Below are 17244 nucleotides of genomic sequence, written 5' to 3'. Positions count from 1 at the left end.
TTCTTTAAATCAGAAGGTATGTAGCTATTTGGTTTACAATGCCACGAGGTTTGAGGCGCTTCTTGTTTTATAACGTGGCGGAGCTTTTGTAAAAAATCTCCAGGTGCGTTGTTGTGGTCGGTAGCCTCCACAAAAGGGCCTGGAATGGTGAGTGGTGCTCCATACACCATTTCTGCTGAGGAACATCCTAAATCTTCTTTGGGTGTGGTTCTAATTCCGAGTAGAACCCAAGGCAGTTCGTCAACCCAATTGTTGTCTTTAAGTCGCGACATCAACGATGCCTTAAGTTGTCTATGAAATCGCTCCACCAGGCCGTTGGCCTGTGGGTGAAATGCTGTGGTAAATTGCAAAGAAGTGCCCATAAACTTAGCAATATCTGACCATAGTTTTGATGTAAACTGTGCTCCTCGGTCTGACGACAATGTTGACGGTATTCCAAAACGAGATATCCATTGTTGAATAAAAACTTTTGCACATGATGTCGTCGATGTTTCTTGCAGTGGGTACGCCTCTGGCCACCTTGTGAACCGGTCAACTACAGTAAGCAAATATCTAAAACCTTGAGATGGCGGCAAAGGTCCCACAAGGTCAATATTTAAATGATCAAATCGTTTTACAGGCAATGAATAGTGGTGCAGTGGGGCTCTTGTGCATTTGTGGACCTTAGCTTTTTGGCAATAAACACATTGTTTTGCCCATTCGCCAATTTGTTTTTTAAGTCCTTTCCAAACAAATTTTTCAGCAATTAGTTTCTTTGTGCTTCGTATCGATGGATGCGATAAACCATGAACTAAATCAAATATTTTTCGACGCCAAGATTCCGGAACAAGCGGTCGCGGTGATCCAGTTGTTGTGTCACATAAAAGCGAAGTCTGGTTTTTGTCGCAAGAAAATTTTTCAATTTTTAAACTAGAGTTGGCTTTCAATTCATTTATAATTTCTTTATCTCTTTCTTGATCTAAGGCCATATCTGAAAAATTGATTCCTAAAGATGCCTGTATGACATTTATTCCAGGTCTTGATAATGCGTCAGCAACAAAATTCTTTTTTCCTTCTATATGGCGGATATCCGTAGTGTATTCCGAAATAGCGCTAAGTTGTCGTTGTTGGCGAGCTGACCATGGTGAAGTAGTTTTAGTTAATGCATAAGTAAGTGGTTTGTGATCGGTAAAAGCTACAAAGTGCCGTCCTTCCAAGAAGTACCTAAAATGACGAATAGCAAGATGTAATGCTAGAAGTTCACGGTCGAACGCACTGTATTTTATTTCAGGTGGCCGTAGATGTTTGCTAAAGAAGGCTAATGGTTTCCACAAACCATATATATTTTGCTGTAGTACTCCCCCAACAGCTATATCGGAAGCATCCACAGTTAACGCAGTTGGCGCTCCTACTTGTGGATGGGAAAGCATAGTGGCATTAACTAAAATGTTTTTAGCTTTAACAAATGCGTTATTTAGTTGATCACTCCACAGTAGAGGTTTAGATTTTTTTTTAATTTCTTCGTAAATCGGTCGCATGATGTTAGCCACTCTTGGTAGAAAACGATGATAAAAATTGATCATGCCAGCAAACCGTTGCAGTTCTTGAAATGAGGTTGGTCGTGGAAAATTGTTTATTACCTCCACTTTATTTGGTAAAGGCTTGGCTCCTTCGTGGTCAATGCGGTGGCCTAAAAATTCAATACTTGTTTGTCCGAATTGACATTTAGTCGCGTTTATTATTAGACCGTTTTCGTTCAGACGCGTAAACAATTCTTTGAGATGCTGGTAATGTTCGCTTTTTGACTTGCTTGCTACCAAAATATCATCTAAGTACACGAAAACAAAATTAAGATTCCGGCACACACAATCCATCAGTCTTTGAAAAGTTTGTGCTGCATTTTTTAATCCAAAGGGCATTCTTATGTACTCAAATAAGCCAAAAGGAGTAATGACTGCAGTTTTTGGAATATCTTCTGTTGCTACAGATACTTGGTGGTAGCCTCTAACAAAGTCTATTTTTGAAAATATGTTTGCGTTTTCTAAATTCGCAGAAAAATCTTGAATATGTGGTATGGGGTATCTATCGGGCGTGGTAACAGCATTTAGTCGTCTGTAATCTCCACATGGTCTCCAATCACCGTTGGATTTCTTAACCATGTGCAATGGAGATGCCCACGGGCTGGCTGATCTTCTGACAATACCCATGCTTTCCATCTTGTTGAATTCACGCTTGGCTTGTACCAGTTTGTCTGGTGGCAGTCTACGTGCACGGGCGCTAATCGGTCGCCCGTTTGTTATAAGAAAATGTTCCACCTTGTGTTTGGTTTGCTTTTGCTGGAAATTTGGAGTTGTTATCAGTGGAAATTGTGCGAGTAAAGCAGCATATTGGTTTTGATGTAAACCAATTGCGTTTATTCTGGGGGCTGAGACATCTAACAACTCAATCGAACAGTTTGTGTTTAATTTAGCGCTAATTAATGTTTTGTTTTTTATGTCTACCAAAAGCGAATTGGCTCGAAGAAAATCTGCCCCGAGCAGTGGTTGAGATACTTCTGCGATTGTGAAAATCCATTTAAATTTACCAAACGGTAAATCCAAATGTAATAGGCGTTGGCCGTACGTCTTAATCTCGCTTCCGTTGGCGGCTCGAAGCTTTTTCTGGTTAGAGCCATTATATCGATCAATTCTTCTTGGTGGGTATACGCTTATTTCAGCTCCAGTATCAACTAAAAAGTTTTGTTTTGAACACTTGTCTTTAACGAAGTATAAATTAAACGTGCCGCCGGCCGCCCTCATCGTTATTGACGACAGGCATATTCGTTTTCCGAAAAACTGCAAGGTGGACAGCACTGCCTGGCTTTATTTCCGAAACGTTGATGATAAAAACATAGATTTTTTTTATTTGGTTGACGTTTATTATACTTCCAATCAGTTTCATGGGATCTATAAACTTTAGAAACTAACCCAGAAAATTGGGGTTTAGCTAAGCATAATTTATCTGCTTTTAAAGCCAATTCTCTCATGTCTGTTGTTTCTTCGGTAGCTAAACCAACTCTCACTTCCTCGGGCAGTAGTTGCAAAAAAATATGTTTAAAGAGAAAACACGATCCGTGATTTCCCATCAATGCCAGCATTTCGTCCATCACAGCAGAAGGTTTTCTATCTCCAAGTTCTGGCATTTCAATTATTCTTTGGGCTCGTTCTTCCTCGGAAAGCTCAAACGTTTTTAAAAGTCGTTCTTTGATAGCAATATATTTTCCTTTTGTTGGTGGATTTTCCATAAAATCGATTACGCGTTTTGCTGTATCCTGGTCTAGTGCTGCGATAACATGGCAGTATTTCGTTTCGTCGATTGTTATATTTCGCAGAGTAAATTGGGCTTCTGCTTGGTTAAACCAAATTTTGGCATGTTGCGACCAAAAGGTTGGCAGTTTAACAGCTACAGCATTTTCTTGCGTCATATTGTTTTAAAATTTTCGTTTTAAAACGTCGGGGTCACCAATTTAGCGTATATAAATTGTAACAATATAATTTATTATTCAGTTAAGCAAAAACAGTTAAGTAAGTAATGAATTGGTAGTCGGTTTATAAAACACAACATAATACAAAAAAGGCAAAAGATAAGACTGTAGCCCAGACTTCTTATCAGGCAAAATCACGTGTCCCTAAGGGGCCGCTACAAGTTTAACATTTAATGCATAGTCTTTATTTTTAAAGCAAGGGGTAATTGCAGTAATTATTAAATAAAAATCAGGCTTTGTCAGAACTAAAAAAAACAGGATTGAAAAATAAGGTAAAAGATAGAAATAAATTAGGTAAAAGCAAAAATTAGTAAGCACTACAATGTGGCAAGGTAGAAAATAAAATTAACTAATATCCAATTGCACAACCATCTGCTCTAATATCAGACCCAGCATAATATTGCTTTATATTCTTAGAATTAACATCCCAAAATTGGGAATTCGCTATAACTTGACCCCTTCCAAAAACCTGACGTCCAAACCCACTCACATTAGTATCTGTAATTTCATGGCCCCGTTTTTTTAAAGCACGACATACAGAATCAGATATTCCTTCTTCAAATCTTACACCACCAATTGGGGATACATGACCTGAACCTACTAAGAACCGAGGTGCATCTAAGGCCTCTTGAGGATTCATTCCAAACTCCAGCATGTTTAATAAAACCTGTACATAAATAAACATGTTAAATTTATTAAATAAACAAATTTTATTTTAAAAAAATTTTTGTATAATTTGCGATGCTGCATTGGTGCTTGTGATTTTTAAAATTTAATCTTAAAAAGATTGAATATTGAAAATTAAAGTTATTAATATAATAAAATAGTGACTGAAAATATGTGACATCACCTGTACATGGCCCTGTGGTTGCATAAAACCTCCCATAACACCATAAGACATTAACAGTTCACCAGTTTTGGCATCTGTTACCACAGCTGGTATAATTGTGTGATATGATCTTTTCATAGGTCCAACACAATTTCGATGGCCCGGTTTTAAACTAAAGTTATAACCCCTATTCTGTAGGGTAAAGCCACAATTTTTTGGTACTATTCCACTACCAAATGACATGTATGTGCTGTTAATAAATGAACAGTGATTCCCTTCTTTGTCAGCTGCTGTAAGATAAACTGTGTCACTTTGGAAACAGGAAAGATCACCTTAAATAATAAAAAATGTATTGTCATTGGTAAAAAAATGAATTATAAATTTCACACAGAGATATGGCATGTTCAGAAAAATGATATTAGATTTGTTTATAAATTTTAATAATTATGGGTTAAATTAGATTTTTAAGACACTTTTATTACTACAAATGGTAATAAAATTATAAAGGCTATTAAAAACAAAAATAATTATTGTTTTATGCTTCAAAACACATAATATTAAAAAATAGAATTTACTAACCTGAAGTACAAGGGTTACAACAACTTCCATCTTTTGAAATAAGTTTAGCTCTTTTCTTACCATATTCTGAACTTAATATTTGTTCAACAGGAATGTTTGCAAATAAAGGATCACCAACATATTCAACGGCATCAGCAAAACTTAATCTAAAAATTAAATTTAAAAAAAAATTTGAATTTTTCGTAAGCCAAAGTAAAAACTAGCAACAATTTAATAAAATTAACAAAGGATAACTTGGTATCTAAGTACTTTCTAAATATAAACAAAGTTTTTACCTTACTGCTTCAATAAGTAAATGTAAATATTCCTCCCCATTATGTTCTAGTTTAGAAAGGTCAAAGTTCTTTAAAATATTTAAAGCTTCCAGTGCAACTATGCCTTGTCCATTAGGTGGTATTTCCCATAATTTTACACCTACATAAATATATATTATTTTAAAATTACTCACTTATCATGGCTAGTAATCATGCTTTTCTTATTATTCTTATACTTCAATCGGCATTATAAGAAAAACAATTATAAATGGATTTTACTATGGCAAAAATCATGAATATTTAGTTACAACAAAAGCTATATACAATAGAGCTTGGTGGACGATATGTATGTACAGATTATAGGCCTACAAAATAAATAAAAGTGCTGTTTGTGGACAGGGGTCAATTAAAAGGGCAAATATTGGCCGAAATTTGACCATATTACAACTACTTTAATGCCGAAGGTAGGGGTGGGCTATCACCCAGTTATGCTAACAGTGTTATTACTCTATTAAATACGGTATTGTCAAAAAAAACTAATATTATACAATAAATAATATACATAAAGAAATAAAATCACAAATGCAATACCTTTATATTCCATAGATATTGGTTCTACAAACTCAGTTTTAATTTTCTCCAAATCGCTGTGTTTTAAAACTCCACCAAGACTACCCACAACTCCCACCATAGCATCTGCAACCCAACCTTTATAAAAACCATCTTTTCCATGTTTCGCAATCGCCTCAAACACATTAGCAAGATCTGGGTTTTTATATAATTCTCCTTGTCTGGGAGCTCTATAATTTTTGTCTTTTTCGTCTAGTAAAAAAAAAAATTAATTTTATAAGTTATTATTATTGAAAACCTAATAAAACAAAGTTAAACCTAAAAGACAATTGTGTCTAAGTAACCCCAAAATTACATTTAAGAATTACCTTTAATTAACAGACTGTTGCGGCCTGTGCTTTCATGCTTTTTTAAAAGTTGTTGATATTTCTCCCAACAAGTTGATGTAATGGGGCCAGCAACAGGAAAACCTTGTCGAGCAAGTAATATGGAAGGCTCCAGAATATTAGATATTGATAAATTGCCACTTCCAAATTTTTCAACACAATCAATCCATCTTTGGAAATTAAAAAATACATATGGATATAATTTTTATCATACCTTAAAAATCACTTTTGCATTAAAAAAAAAATAGTTTACCACAAGTGATTTAAGTTTTTAATAGACATTTTTAAATTTTGGTATAGTTTTAAAGTTGAGTATAGTAAAAATACTATATTAACATTTAAAATTGTTAGTTTTTTATTAACTTAATGACGTAACTGTATTGTTATTTTAAAAATTTTTATGCCTAATTACCTTTAGCGCCTTGCCAAAGGATGTCATATCATGTCAAAAATTTATAACCGCAAGGTTTAAATAATGCATACCCACAACACATTGCCATCTGATTTAAGCTTAACAATTTAAACTAACCCTGCACATGCACCAGGTACAGTCACCCAGTTTGGATCTCGAATATCTGGTTTATTTGTTTCACTAAACCCAATAGAGTTAAGATATTCCAGAGTTAAACCTTCAGGGGCAAACCCACTCCCATTTAACCCTAATAAAGTTTTTGATTTGTTGTCAAAAAATAAACAGAACATGTCACCTCCTATACCTAAACAGAAATTTTGTTTTAGAAAACACTAATGCAAACTTTGCAGAATAGTTTTTTCATTTGAAATTCATAACAATTGAATTTTTAATTAATACAATTAATATAAATAATAACAAATTTGAATACTCCGAATATTATTAATAATCATATTTATTTACCTGTTGAATATGGTTCTAATACATTTAATGCTGCTGCTGAAGCTACAGCAGCATCTGCAGCATTTCCCCCTTTCCTGAGAATATCAACTCCTATTTGAGAAGCTATAACTTGACTTGTCGCAACACAACCATTACTACAAGATATCATTGATTTTTGAGTGTATTCCATTTCAACAATTAAACAATTTAATATTTTGCATACTAAATGAAAATTTAAATAAGCAAATAAAAATTTTTAAATAGGATCATTCATGCTCTTGAAGTATGTTATTCTATAACACAATTTATTACATCTAAAATTACAAAAACTTATTTAATTGAATGCAAAACAAATTACTACAACAGTTAAAAATATTGAACTAACTAAGAAAATATATCAACAAAAAATAACATACCTACTGCTAAAACATATAACTGACGACTTTAAGTAAACATAAATTATTTCATGGTTACTGAAATAAATCATTTCACACAAACAATAACATTACATTTTTTTAATCTTATGTTGGTACCACGCAAACTGCATCAAAAAACAAATATATTTCACTAATATCTAAATTATTAAAACAAATTTGATTGCAAGGCTTTATGAAATGGATCAATTATAGGTAGTAAAGCACTACAAAAATGTATAAAAAACATTGTCATGTAAGCGAGAGATAACAAAATAAAAATTCATTGAAGTTTAAGATGAGTTTATTTCCCCGTTATTAGTAAGTTCGCTAAGAGGCGTTCGTATAACACAATTTCTAGGAAACCAACCTCTTTCCCTTATACCTTGATTTGCACTTTCTTTATCTAAGATTTTATCTCCATATAACCAATATTTGTTGCCACGAGAAACCATTAGTTTATCCCCAGGGCGCAATTTTATACGAGACTCATCGGTGCATGGAAATCTTAAACAAGTGCATAGTCCTTTCGTTATTGGAAACCACCAACCCGAGTAGGAATGTATGACATCAAACCTTACTAAACGTTCTTTTTTTGCTTTTTTTTGCATTAATTGTTCGATAGTTAATGTATATTGATTGCAACCCTTTGCAACCTTCCAAACATATCCATTACCTACAGGAGTGCAATTCATGTTTATTACTTGAAAAAAATTATTTTTCAATCCTAGGTCGTAGGGGTATTTAAATTTTGCAACAGGGGCTATAGATTCTTCGCGTCTGTCCTCTGCCTTTTCTATTATCCACTGTTCGATTCCCGTACTGTTTCTTATAACATTTTTTACCTGGTAATAAAACAAAATCCCCACTGCCACAATTGTGCCGAATGCTAGTCCACTTGCAAATATTGTCATGAGTAACGCGCGCACAGAAAATTGAACAGGTCTGTAAGCAACTTGAAGGTATTCAGCTCTTCGAAAAAGTTGATACCATACAGTAGCAATGCATACTATAAGAGCGTGAAGACAGCCAACTGGTGCAAAAAATACAAACAAAACAAAGTTTGTGTGATTTAAGTGACCACAGCAATTGTTAATCCAAGGACAATGATGATCCATTTTCATTACACAGCGTCCACATACACGACAGTGGTGTGCTCTTGGAGGTTTGTAACTTTGGCAAACTTGACAATATTGCAAATACTTTGAGTCACTTTCGGGATTCGGTTTCCAACCTAAAGGTACATACCCAGGACCCCCGAGAATAGCTCGGAAAAAGTTCCTTAAAATTAACCCTAGCCATATTGTGAGAACTAGAATATTAAGTTGACCAGAAAAACATGTTTGTGGTGGTAGGAGCCATACCATACTATCAATAACAGCAACAGTGTAACAAATAAATACAACAGTCAAGGCAATGATAGGTCCCGCATGTAGAATTCTCCCTAATCCAAAACAGGAATTATATTTATTATAGGGCATGTTTTAATATTTTTATATTTTTACCAACTAACAGTTCTGTATGGTAATGAATAAATTATAGCTGCATAGTTAGAATGTCATTTTATTATTGAAAATTCCTTATTTAAAGCCTTTTTATAATAACATCATAATGTAAAATGTTCTAGGCCTATTAAATTACCGTATTGATCAAACATTTACAAGGAACTATAGTCTAATAGTACAGTCAACATAAATCTTTCTATACAGTGCAACCGGGCGCCAAATAGCGGAATTTAAATTTAACTAATTCCATTCAGGCGTTTTTTATATAGTTTGACGTGTTGCGTTGGCCTGCCCTTGTACCTAAATTATTGTTAAATAGGAATTGTAATCAGCAAAACAAACTGAGCGATGATAGTATTTAAAAACCAAGTTACTTTACACATACATGTTCGTTTTAACGCACTTGGTTTAAAGTTAGTAAACAATAAGTTAACAAAATATGACCAGTTGGTGAAGAGTGACTTACAACTTTTTAGAAAAATCAAACAGCTGCTTGTTGCTTTAAAGCAAGTAAAACTCCTAAAATATTAAAAAATAAGGAGTAACTTTAACTCTTTTAGAATTGTAGAGGAACTTAAAATTCAAAAACTAAAGTAAACTAATTGAAATATCAAACTATTACTCTATATGCTTTATTAGTTTATTCTGTATTATATTACAACATACACATTAAAAAATTAAATACGAAAAGAATGATTTGTAAAAGTAGTACAGAAAAAAACTACTGCAATTATTACCAATACCATAAAAACAGTGTTCAAAAGAGTACGTTCACTTTAATTAAAAAATTAACAAGTTTAAATAAGGAAGCTTTAGTTCAAAAAATTGTGTTTAATTTTAGTACAACAAAAGTTATTGCAGTTTACAGAAAAATAACAAGTATAGGCCTATTTTATAATATATTATATTTTAAAACCGATAAATGATACAATATGCTGCATATATGTTAGATGATATAAAATACATTAACTATTACTAGGTTTACAAATATGTTTTAAACCCATCTTCTTTTATTAAAGGTTTGCTACCGTACCTATATATTGCACCAAAAATTATAAACATTAGCAGATCGTTGACACATCAAAGTCAAAACATAAATAATTAATTTTTGAAGACAATATTTCCTAGAATACTACCTTATTTTACTTTAAATTACCACATTTTGTTATGAAAAAATGGTGTATATCTTTTGTGTAGTTTTTTGAGGGAAAAACAACATTTTCACTAATTGTAATTTATATGTCACCAAATATAATACCAATTCAGCACCCTATTTAAAGTGTATTTGTAGCACAACTATAAGTTTTTTAATAAAATCATTTCACAGTTTACTATAACTTTACAAATTGGTATTTGTATTGGCTAGTTCATACTTTGGCTAACAGTGCTTTTAGGTATTAGTATTGACTGAAGGAATTTAAAAGGTGTTTCTAAATTACTTTGATTGTGAATCATATAATACCACCTGCTTCCCAAACTTGGTAATACATTTATCCACCAACTCCAACAACTTAGCGATGTTCTGTTCAATAACCACTGATATACGAGGCGAGTTAGCATCCAAAAGTCGAGTTCTAATCTGACCACCAATGGCACAATGATGTGCTTGAGCATGCCTTAATGTTGCTATAACATGGGAGGGAAATTGACAGTTGTAGAGATAGGTTGTGTAGTCATTGGTATTGTGGATAAATGCAGCCTCCGTTTTGATGTGAAGAAGATTACCTGTTTTAGTGAATAATTTTACAATAAAATCCAAGTTTACAATAAAGGGTTAAGTCAGTACTGTAACCCCCTTCTTATATTTATTTTTTCTTGATGTGGAAAGGTTGACTAAACCACCTTAACATAGACTAACATCAATTACCCCAACCTAGTCTCAGGCTTCCTTATGGCACCTTGGGCCAATACAGATTATAATTCTCTGATTATTAAGCTGCTTGTTGAGTGTTGGCTTAGTAGGAGCTCATACCATTTATAGCACCTTACTTAAGCGCGACAGCATAATAGCAGTGGGAATCGAACCGTAGTAAAGCCAAGTATTCTGACCACTACACCATGCTGCTGGTTATTGATAAATACACAAAAAAAAACTATTTGTCACATATTTAAAAAAATCTTTATTGATATTAACAAATGTATTTTACCATGTACACTAAGATGGCCCTTTGTAGGAATAGGAATGGAAGCCAAAAATCCAAGAATTAAATATTCCATGTCACTCCACTGTCTCTTACTAAATGGGGTTACTGCATTGGTGATACGAGCAAGTTTCGGAACTGAAATAAAGTGTTCAACATTCACTCGTTCTGGTATCTTAAAACAAATGATTGAATTTAAAATGTTGTTTATTTTGACTTAAAGCATTTTATTATTGTCTTAAGCTGCATATTTTAAATTGAAAAAATTATTTTTTTCAGAAAAACTTCTGGTTTGCCAAAGTAATTATATTTAACCCTTTCTTTAATATTCTGTTAGTTGTTAAACATTTTACTTGTAACAATATTAAAATTTTTAATGTTACCTTTGGAACAACAACTCCTGTAAGAGAGTTGTCAGAATGTTTGAGTGGTTTAAATTTATCAAACTGGTTTCCACCAATATCTACAGGAAAACCGGCATTTGATAATTCAGTTTCTGTCATCATTCTTTCTATAGCTGGGACAGTCTTGTATAACTTAAAAAAAAAAATAGTTTATAATTCAAAAACATATTTTAAATTTTAATTGAAAATAATTTTGTTAAACATTTATTGATTATTTTACATCAAAATAAGAAATTTTGCTAATAAATTAATAATTAAGTATAAACTTTTGTAAATGGGCATTGTTTTCTAGTAATTGTTACAAGCAGCTTATTGTTCTAAGTTTCCACTAAGTCCCTACACTAATATTTACAACTTAATAAACAAAACTAAACTGGTAAAATAAACACTGGGCTTTAGAAGTTTTAAGGTTAAAAAAACCAACCTAAAAAATATAAACCAAAATGTTCAATAGATCCCCTATAGCTAATTTAAAACAAAATTAAATTAATAAAAGTTGAACATTGATAGAAAATTAAAAAATAATAAAAGAAATTTAGTAATACTGAATTTAAAATAAAAGTTGGGTATTTATGATTATATATAACAAATATTATGTTATCTTACCCCTAGCATTCTGTCTAGTTGGTAAACCGCCAGTTGTGAAACATCAAATTCTTCTGGACCTCGTTTTGCTAAAAAGGTGGCACTCTGTGAATGAGAATCGTAGTCAACCTCTATATCCATTTGACCCCCATTTGCTAGTTTACCCCGAGCTGGGTTAAATTTAGTGGCATCAAATATTCTGCCGTTTGTGATCAGTTGTTCATAATCACGATCAGTCATACCTAGTTTAAACAAATATAAAATCAGTGGTTTTCTTTAATATTTGCAAATGATCTGATATTAAATTTTATTAACCACAATATAGTCTGTGTTATACTAGTTGATTGCCTGCCCTAAAAACTACATTTTAATTTATGGTATGGTTGCAACTCACAGCTAGTATATGCCACTAGTGATTTACTTGTGTATGACAAAATGCAGTTTTGAAATTTTAAGGACTAAAAATGTGGTCAAACATGGATGTGTATTTAAGTATTTTAGCTACAAAAAACACAAAAATGATAAAAGTTCGAATGGCATGAATCATCTTTGTGAGTCAACAATCAAATAAATTTATTAGAAAGTTAACCTACCTGGCCATCCACAAGTTTTCATTAAATTTGATTCTAATTTTAATCTCAACGACGCTTGAGAGGAAATAATGTCGCTTAAACAATCGTCGTTACTTATGTAACTCTAAAAATAAAAAATAATATAAAATAATACCAAATTTGCGGTATATTGAAAATTATATTGCCATGGTTTGAAAAGATCACAATCTGAAAAACTAATTTTTGAGAAAATTTTTTGTTTGAAAAATAAAAACAATTCTAAAATTACAAATTGTTTGCTTTACCTGAAGATCTGAAGGTAAGTTTAATATAGGAGTTTGATTTTGAGAATCAAATATTCGAACATAAACAGTGGTGCCTGCATGGTCCACAGGTTTGCTGTTGTCAGATTTAAAAATTCCAATTAACCAACCTAAACAAAATAGAAGGTACAAAATCGCTGTTGTCATTTTTAAGCCATATAAACAATAAAAAAGAGTGAAAAAAATGTTTAAATCCTTAATAATTTTGGCTAAAAAACCATTGTTTCTAGATTAGCTTTATTAAAACTTTATTAAAGTATTCATATTAACTACCTTCTTTTCTTAGATGTGGTATGGTCACGATAGCTTTACACTTTGGATCTTCATTACATTTCTGCATGGCATCTTCAATTGTTTGCAAAGACATCACACAACCCCATTCTGCTTTACTTCTTGGACAATAATAATCAAATCTGCCCGGGTAATCAGCATTCTCTATTTTATGGTAACCAGTTTTGTCCAACTACATAAAAAAAAGTGTAAATTTAACCAGAAACCAAATAGTCTTAATAAAACAAAAACTAATATTTAAATACATTTTTTTTTATTTATTTAATTTATTTTTGATGTAGGAAGGTCGACTTTACGACCTAAACAAAGTGAAACAAACATTAACCCGACCCAGTCCCGGGATTGCCTTTGGCAGTTTGAGCTATTATTGATTTTAATTGCCTGGTAACTAAGCTGCCGATTAAGTGTTGGCTTAAAAGAAGTTTATATCGCTTATAGTGCTCTACTTGGGAGCAATACAGTATTGTACCATGCTGCCAGTTTATTTAGTTCATTATTAGTATAATTTTAATAACTGACTTGACCACTTATTCATTTTACACAAATTACTTTTGTTTCTTTTTTTTCCTCCTGTTGTTCGTTATTGTCTCCAACAACTTCCACGGGATGAGCATCAATTTCTTCTCCAGGATTTACTTCGTTGATCGCAACTTTTATCTCATGTTGTTCCCAAGAATCAACCTGACAAAAATTTAAAACAAAAAAAATATTATAAAAAATAGCAAAAAACTCAACGTAGAAAAAATATGTTCACATTTTTGTTAACTTTAAACTTTATACAATAAAAAAATAGTATACACTGCAAAAATAAAACAACACTGCAAAATCTAACACATATCTGTTAATAAAATTTTGGTTACTCTAAAATTACTATTTAGTAAGGCATTACTTATGGTAAACTTTATTTTTTATTTAATTTTTATTTTTTTGTAATAAATTTATCTATAAATTTATCACAAAAGTTAAATACCTGAGACCCATCCGGAAGTCTGTCCATACTTATTACAGCTGGATTCCTTATTTTTTGCTCATTTATAACAGGTTGATTATCTATAAAACAGCATAAATATTTACAGAAAAACTCATAGGTAAGAACATAAACAATGATTCTATTTTAAGCATTAAATTATTAAATATATATAAATAAAACAATAATAATAAACCGAAAAAAAGATTTAAAATTGATAAAGTTACAAATATAAACTAAGTATATACCCTATAGTTTAACGTTTATATATAATATTTTTTATGGATTGAGCACCCATGTTTACCTTTAGTCATATATATTTACTATTAATCACTTACAAGCGTGGGAAAGGTTGTTTAAGATAACTGCCAACTCTCCTGAAGTTAATTTTAGATTATTTAACTTCATTAAAATGTCAAGAATTTGATCGCCAATCTCTGGTGGAACATTGTAGCGTAAAATTGGAGATATTATTGATCGATTGAGCTCGTACAAATTCTTTTTTGCATTGTAACCAACACAACGGTTCTCTTCACAGGGTACAGCTGGAAATTTAAAAAATAAAAAATAACAAGAAATAATTTCAAATCAAAGGTAAAAAGGTATTAAAAAATAATTTAAAAAGGAATTAAAAAGGTTTAATGAAAACAATGTTTAAAATATTTAAGCTTTTTTTAATTTATTATATATGGTTTATTTTTTGATTTATTATTAAAATAATTTTTTTGTGTTGTTAAAAAATTACAAAAAAAATTTTGACAAACCTGCATTTATTCCATCAACAAAACAATCATTTTCGGTATTACAAAACCTCTCAGTTACATATATATGTTGGTCAAGATTAAACAATTTTATTGCCCCCGTTTTTTGACTTATTATAAAATTATCAGGTTTCCAATTTTCTAGGACAACTGTTCCTATTTGGGTCCAACTTAAATAATTTGCTAAACCAACCAGACCAGCAGAAATCTAAAAATAAAAAATAATATATATATTTAGTAGTCGATTTTCAACCCAAGAGCTGTATTTTATTGTTGTGATACAAAGACAACAAATTTTTGCACTTAATCATTTACCCTTACACCACAAAAACAGCATTTTTTTATTTTAAGGCCCAAAAGTGAATAAATCCAAGCCCTATTATGTATATTTCTTTTCAAAAAAATATTTTAAACATACTTTTTCGAAACTGTTTAAAGGTCAAGATGAATTCTTTTGAATGAAAGTTAAAAAACTGAATATATAATTAACTTATGATTTTAAGTTAAAAATATACCTTAATTCTTTGTTCCCAGCTTAACAATTTAAGTTTCTCCAAGTTAACTGGTTCTCCTCCTTCCTTAATTAATCTAACTCCACCAAAATCTAAGTTAATAATTGTAAACCATCAATTGTTGAAAGCATTTTTTTAAATAACGAATATAAATTTTAACAACAAATAAAATAAATTTTAGTGTTAATAGCAATATCTTACTGTGCTTTCCAGTCTGTGTTGTTGAACCCCTTTGAATACAAATTCCGGTTAACTTTGCAATATTAGCATGGGACAACTGCACCAGCAAAACAGCTTCTTGCAAAAGTCTCCTAAAATGTAAAGTAAAAATTTTTTTTATTACTTTAACAAAAAAAACTACATATATTTAAATGTTTGTGAATAAGCCAAGCCTTATGTACTTAATAATTTATTGAAAGTATTGCATTTACTGACTTGTTTTTCACTAAGAAGCATCTGTCCAGCGTTTCTTGGGATGAATCAGAGTCAGAAGAACCACAATTTGCTGCAATAAATTCATCCATGTTTAACCTTGTTTGCTCAATGTTGACCACCTCTTTATTAAACGTTGCCGGATAAATTAATTTGTTTTCAGTTTGGTCCAATAGATCACCAACCTTTAAATAATTAAAATTTAGTTTAAATACAAAACAACAGCAATAAAATGATGTTTATATAAATAGAAATACTGAGAAACTACTAAAAACCATTTTACCAAATGGCCAAAAAACATTAAATATACCATATGCAAGACACTTCTTATTAACAATCTTTTATCGAAAAAAAACACCAATTTTAATACAAAAACAATAGTTAAAAAGTTGCACCATAGTAACAATACAAAACTCACAAATATTAGTTAATTATATAAGAATAAGTAAATTGCATACCTGAATATTTTCCATACTTCTACACCCAGCTAAGTAGTTAAAGAAGTTGTATACATTAAAAGCAGAAATCAATTCATTTAACAAATAAGTAAAACTTGGAACTTTATCATTGTTTTGTTTTTTAGATTGTATTACATTAAAATGAGAGGCTTGCTCTATCGAAGAAACCAGTTTGGAAAGTTTTATTTTAATAAAATCATCACGAATAAATGGGTCCGTTGAAATAAGCCCTGTTTTGGTTAGAGTAAAATTTTGTTGAAAATATTCGATCTGATTTTTTTCGATCCGGAGTTGTTTATTGTTTTGCGTTAAATGTTTTGCATCATTATGGAAGTTGGAGGAATAAAAGAAATAACAAAAAGTTAAAACGGTGAAGCATGATGTAATGCTGATTAACAAAGTTGATCTTGATAAATGTAAGTATCTGCAGATACTCAACATTGTTGGAATTAAAGTTTAAATTTTTAAATCCTTTTTTAAGTATTCAACTAAAATAATAAAAAATAATTTAAAGAATCCCTTATCTGCTTATAAAATAATTGTTTAATTTGTAATACATGAAATTATAAATACAGAAAATAGATTAATTTACAATTTGAAACAATTTAACCTCAGTCAGTCAGACAGGCTAACAGTTTTAGTTTGTTTTTTTTAAACTAACCTACGCCAATCTATTGTAAAGTTAAAGTATGCTACTGACCAATCTCTATTAACGTTGTTCGCCGGTTGGGACGAGTAGTACTAAAACAAATACGAAAAGAGCGGAAAGTACAAAAGAAGATTAGAGTAAGGTTATAAAAATTCCGCAATTCCGCATTTTATAAACTTGGCGGACGACGCTAACAGAGCTTCCTTACTGACTTGGTTTACAACACTAAATAGACTGACGATTTGCCTGTACTGCTGTACGACAAAAAAACCTCAGGAA

General features: G+C 31.3%; 4 protein-coding genes across 4 annotated transcripts; all 4 read right to left on the bottom strand.

Moving 5' to 3' along the window:
- Positions 1-1704: 1704 nt before the first annotated feature.
- LOC145742342 (uncharacterized) lies at positions 1705-3472 on the bottom strand. The gene is made up of 2 exons (XM_082560124.1): positions 2970-3472; positions 1705-1798 (listed from the first exon to the last, which is right to left on the bottom strand). Exons 1-2 carry the CDS (start codon positions 3440-3442, stop codon positions 1705-1707), a joined length of 567 nt encoding a protein of 188 aa, XP_082416250.1. The 5' UTR covers positions 3443-3472.
- Position 3473: 1 nt separating this feature from the next.
- LOC145743591 (glutathione hydrolase-like YwrD proenzyme) lies at positions 3474-7243 on the bottom strand. Its single transcript, XM_082561590.1, has 8 exons — positions 6995-7243; positions 6650-6836; positions 6103-6290; positions 5756-5986; positions 5186-5324; positions 4911-5056; positions 4353-4663; positions 3474-4169 (listed from the first exon to the last, which is right to left on the bottom strand). Exons 1-8 carry the CDS (start codon positions 7161-7163, stop codon positions 3852-3854), a joined length of 1689 nt encoding a protein of 562 aa, XP_082417716.1. The 5' UTR covers positions 7164-7243; the 3' UTR covers positions 3474-3851.
- A 12-nt stretch (positions 7244-7255) lies between these two features.
- LOC145743596 (palmitoyltransferase ZDHHC6-like) lies at positions 7256-8899 on the bottom strand. The gene has a single exon (XM_082561596.1). It carries the CDS (start codon positions 8865-8867, stop codon positions 7680-7682), a length of 1188 nt encoding a protein of 395 aa, XP_082417722.1. The 5' UTR covers positions 8868-8899; the 3' UTR covers positions 7256-7679.
- A 753-nt stretch (positions 8900-9652) lies between these two features.
- On the bottom strand, positions 9653-16880 carry LOC145741989 (uncharacterized). The gene is made up of 15 exons (XM_082559706.1): positions 16317-16880; positions 15862-16043; positions 15628-15737; positions 15430-15518; positions 14918-15122; positions 14492-14698; positions 14157-14236; positions 13736-13867; positions 13169-13358; positions 12878-13005; positions 12615-12717; positions 12043-12263; positions 11416-11568; positions 11039-11207; positions 9653-10616 (listed from the first exon to the last, which is right to left on the bottom strand). Exons 1-15 carry the CDS (start codon positions 16755-16757, stop codon positions 10327-10329), a joined length of 2700 nt encoding a protein of 899 aa, XP_082415832.1. The 5' UTR covers positions 16758-16880; the 3' UTR covers positions 9653-10326.
- Positions 16881-17244: the final 364 nt, after the last annotated feature.

This window comes from Corella eumyota, chromosome 2 (genome assembly GCF_963082875.1).
Source record: "Corella eumyota chromosome 2, kaCorEumy4.1, whole genome shotgun sequence".
In the NCBI taxonomy this organism is placed as follows: domain Eukaryota; kingdom Metazoa; phylum Chordata; class Ascidiacea; order Phlebobranchia; family Corellidae; genus Corella; species Corella eumyota.
The sequence above is the reverse complement of the archived record's forward strand: the minus strand, read 5'-3'. Positions and strand labels throughout refer to the sequence as shown.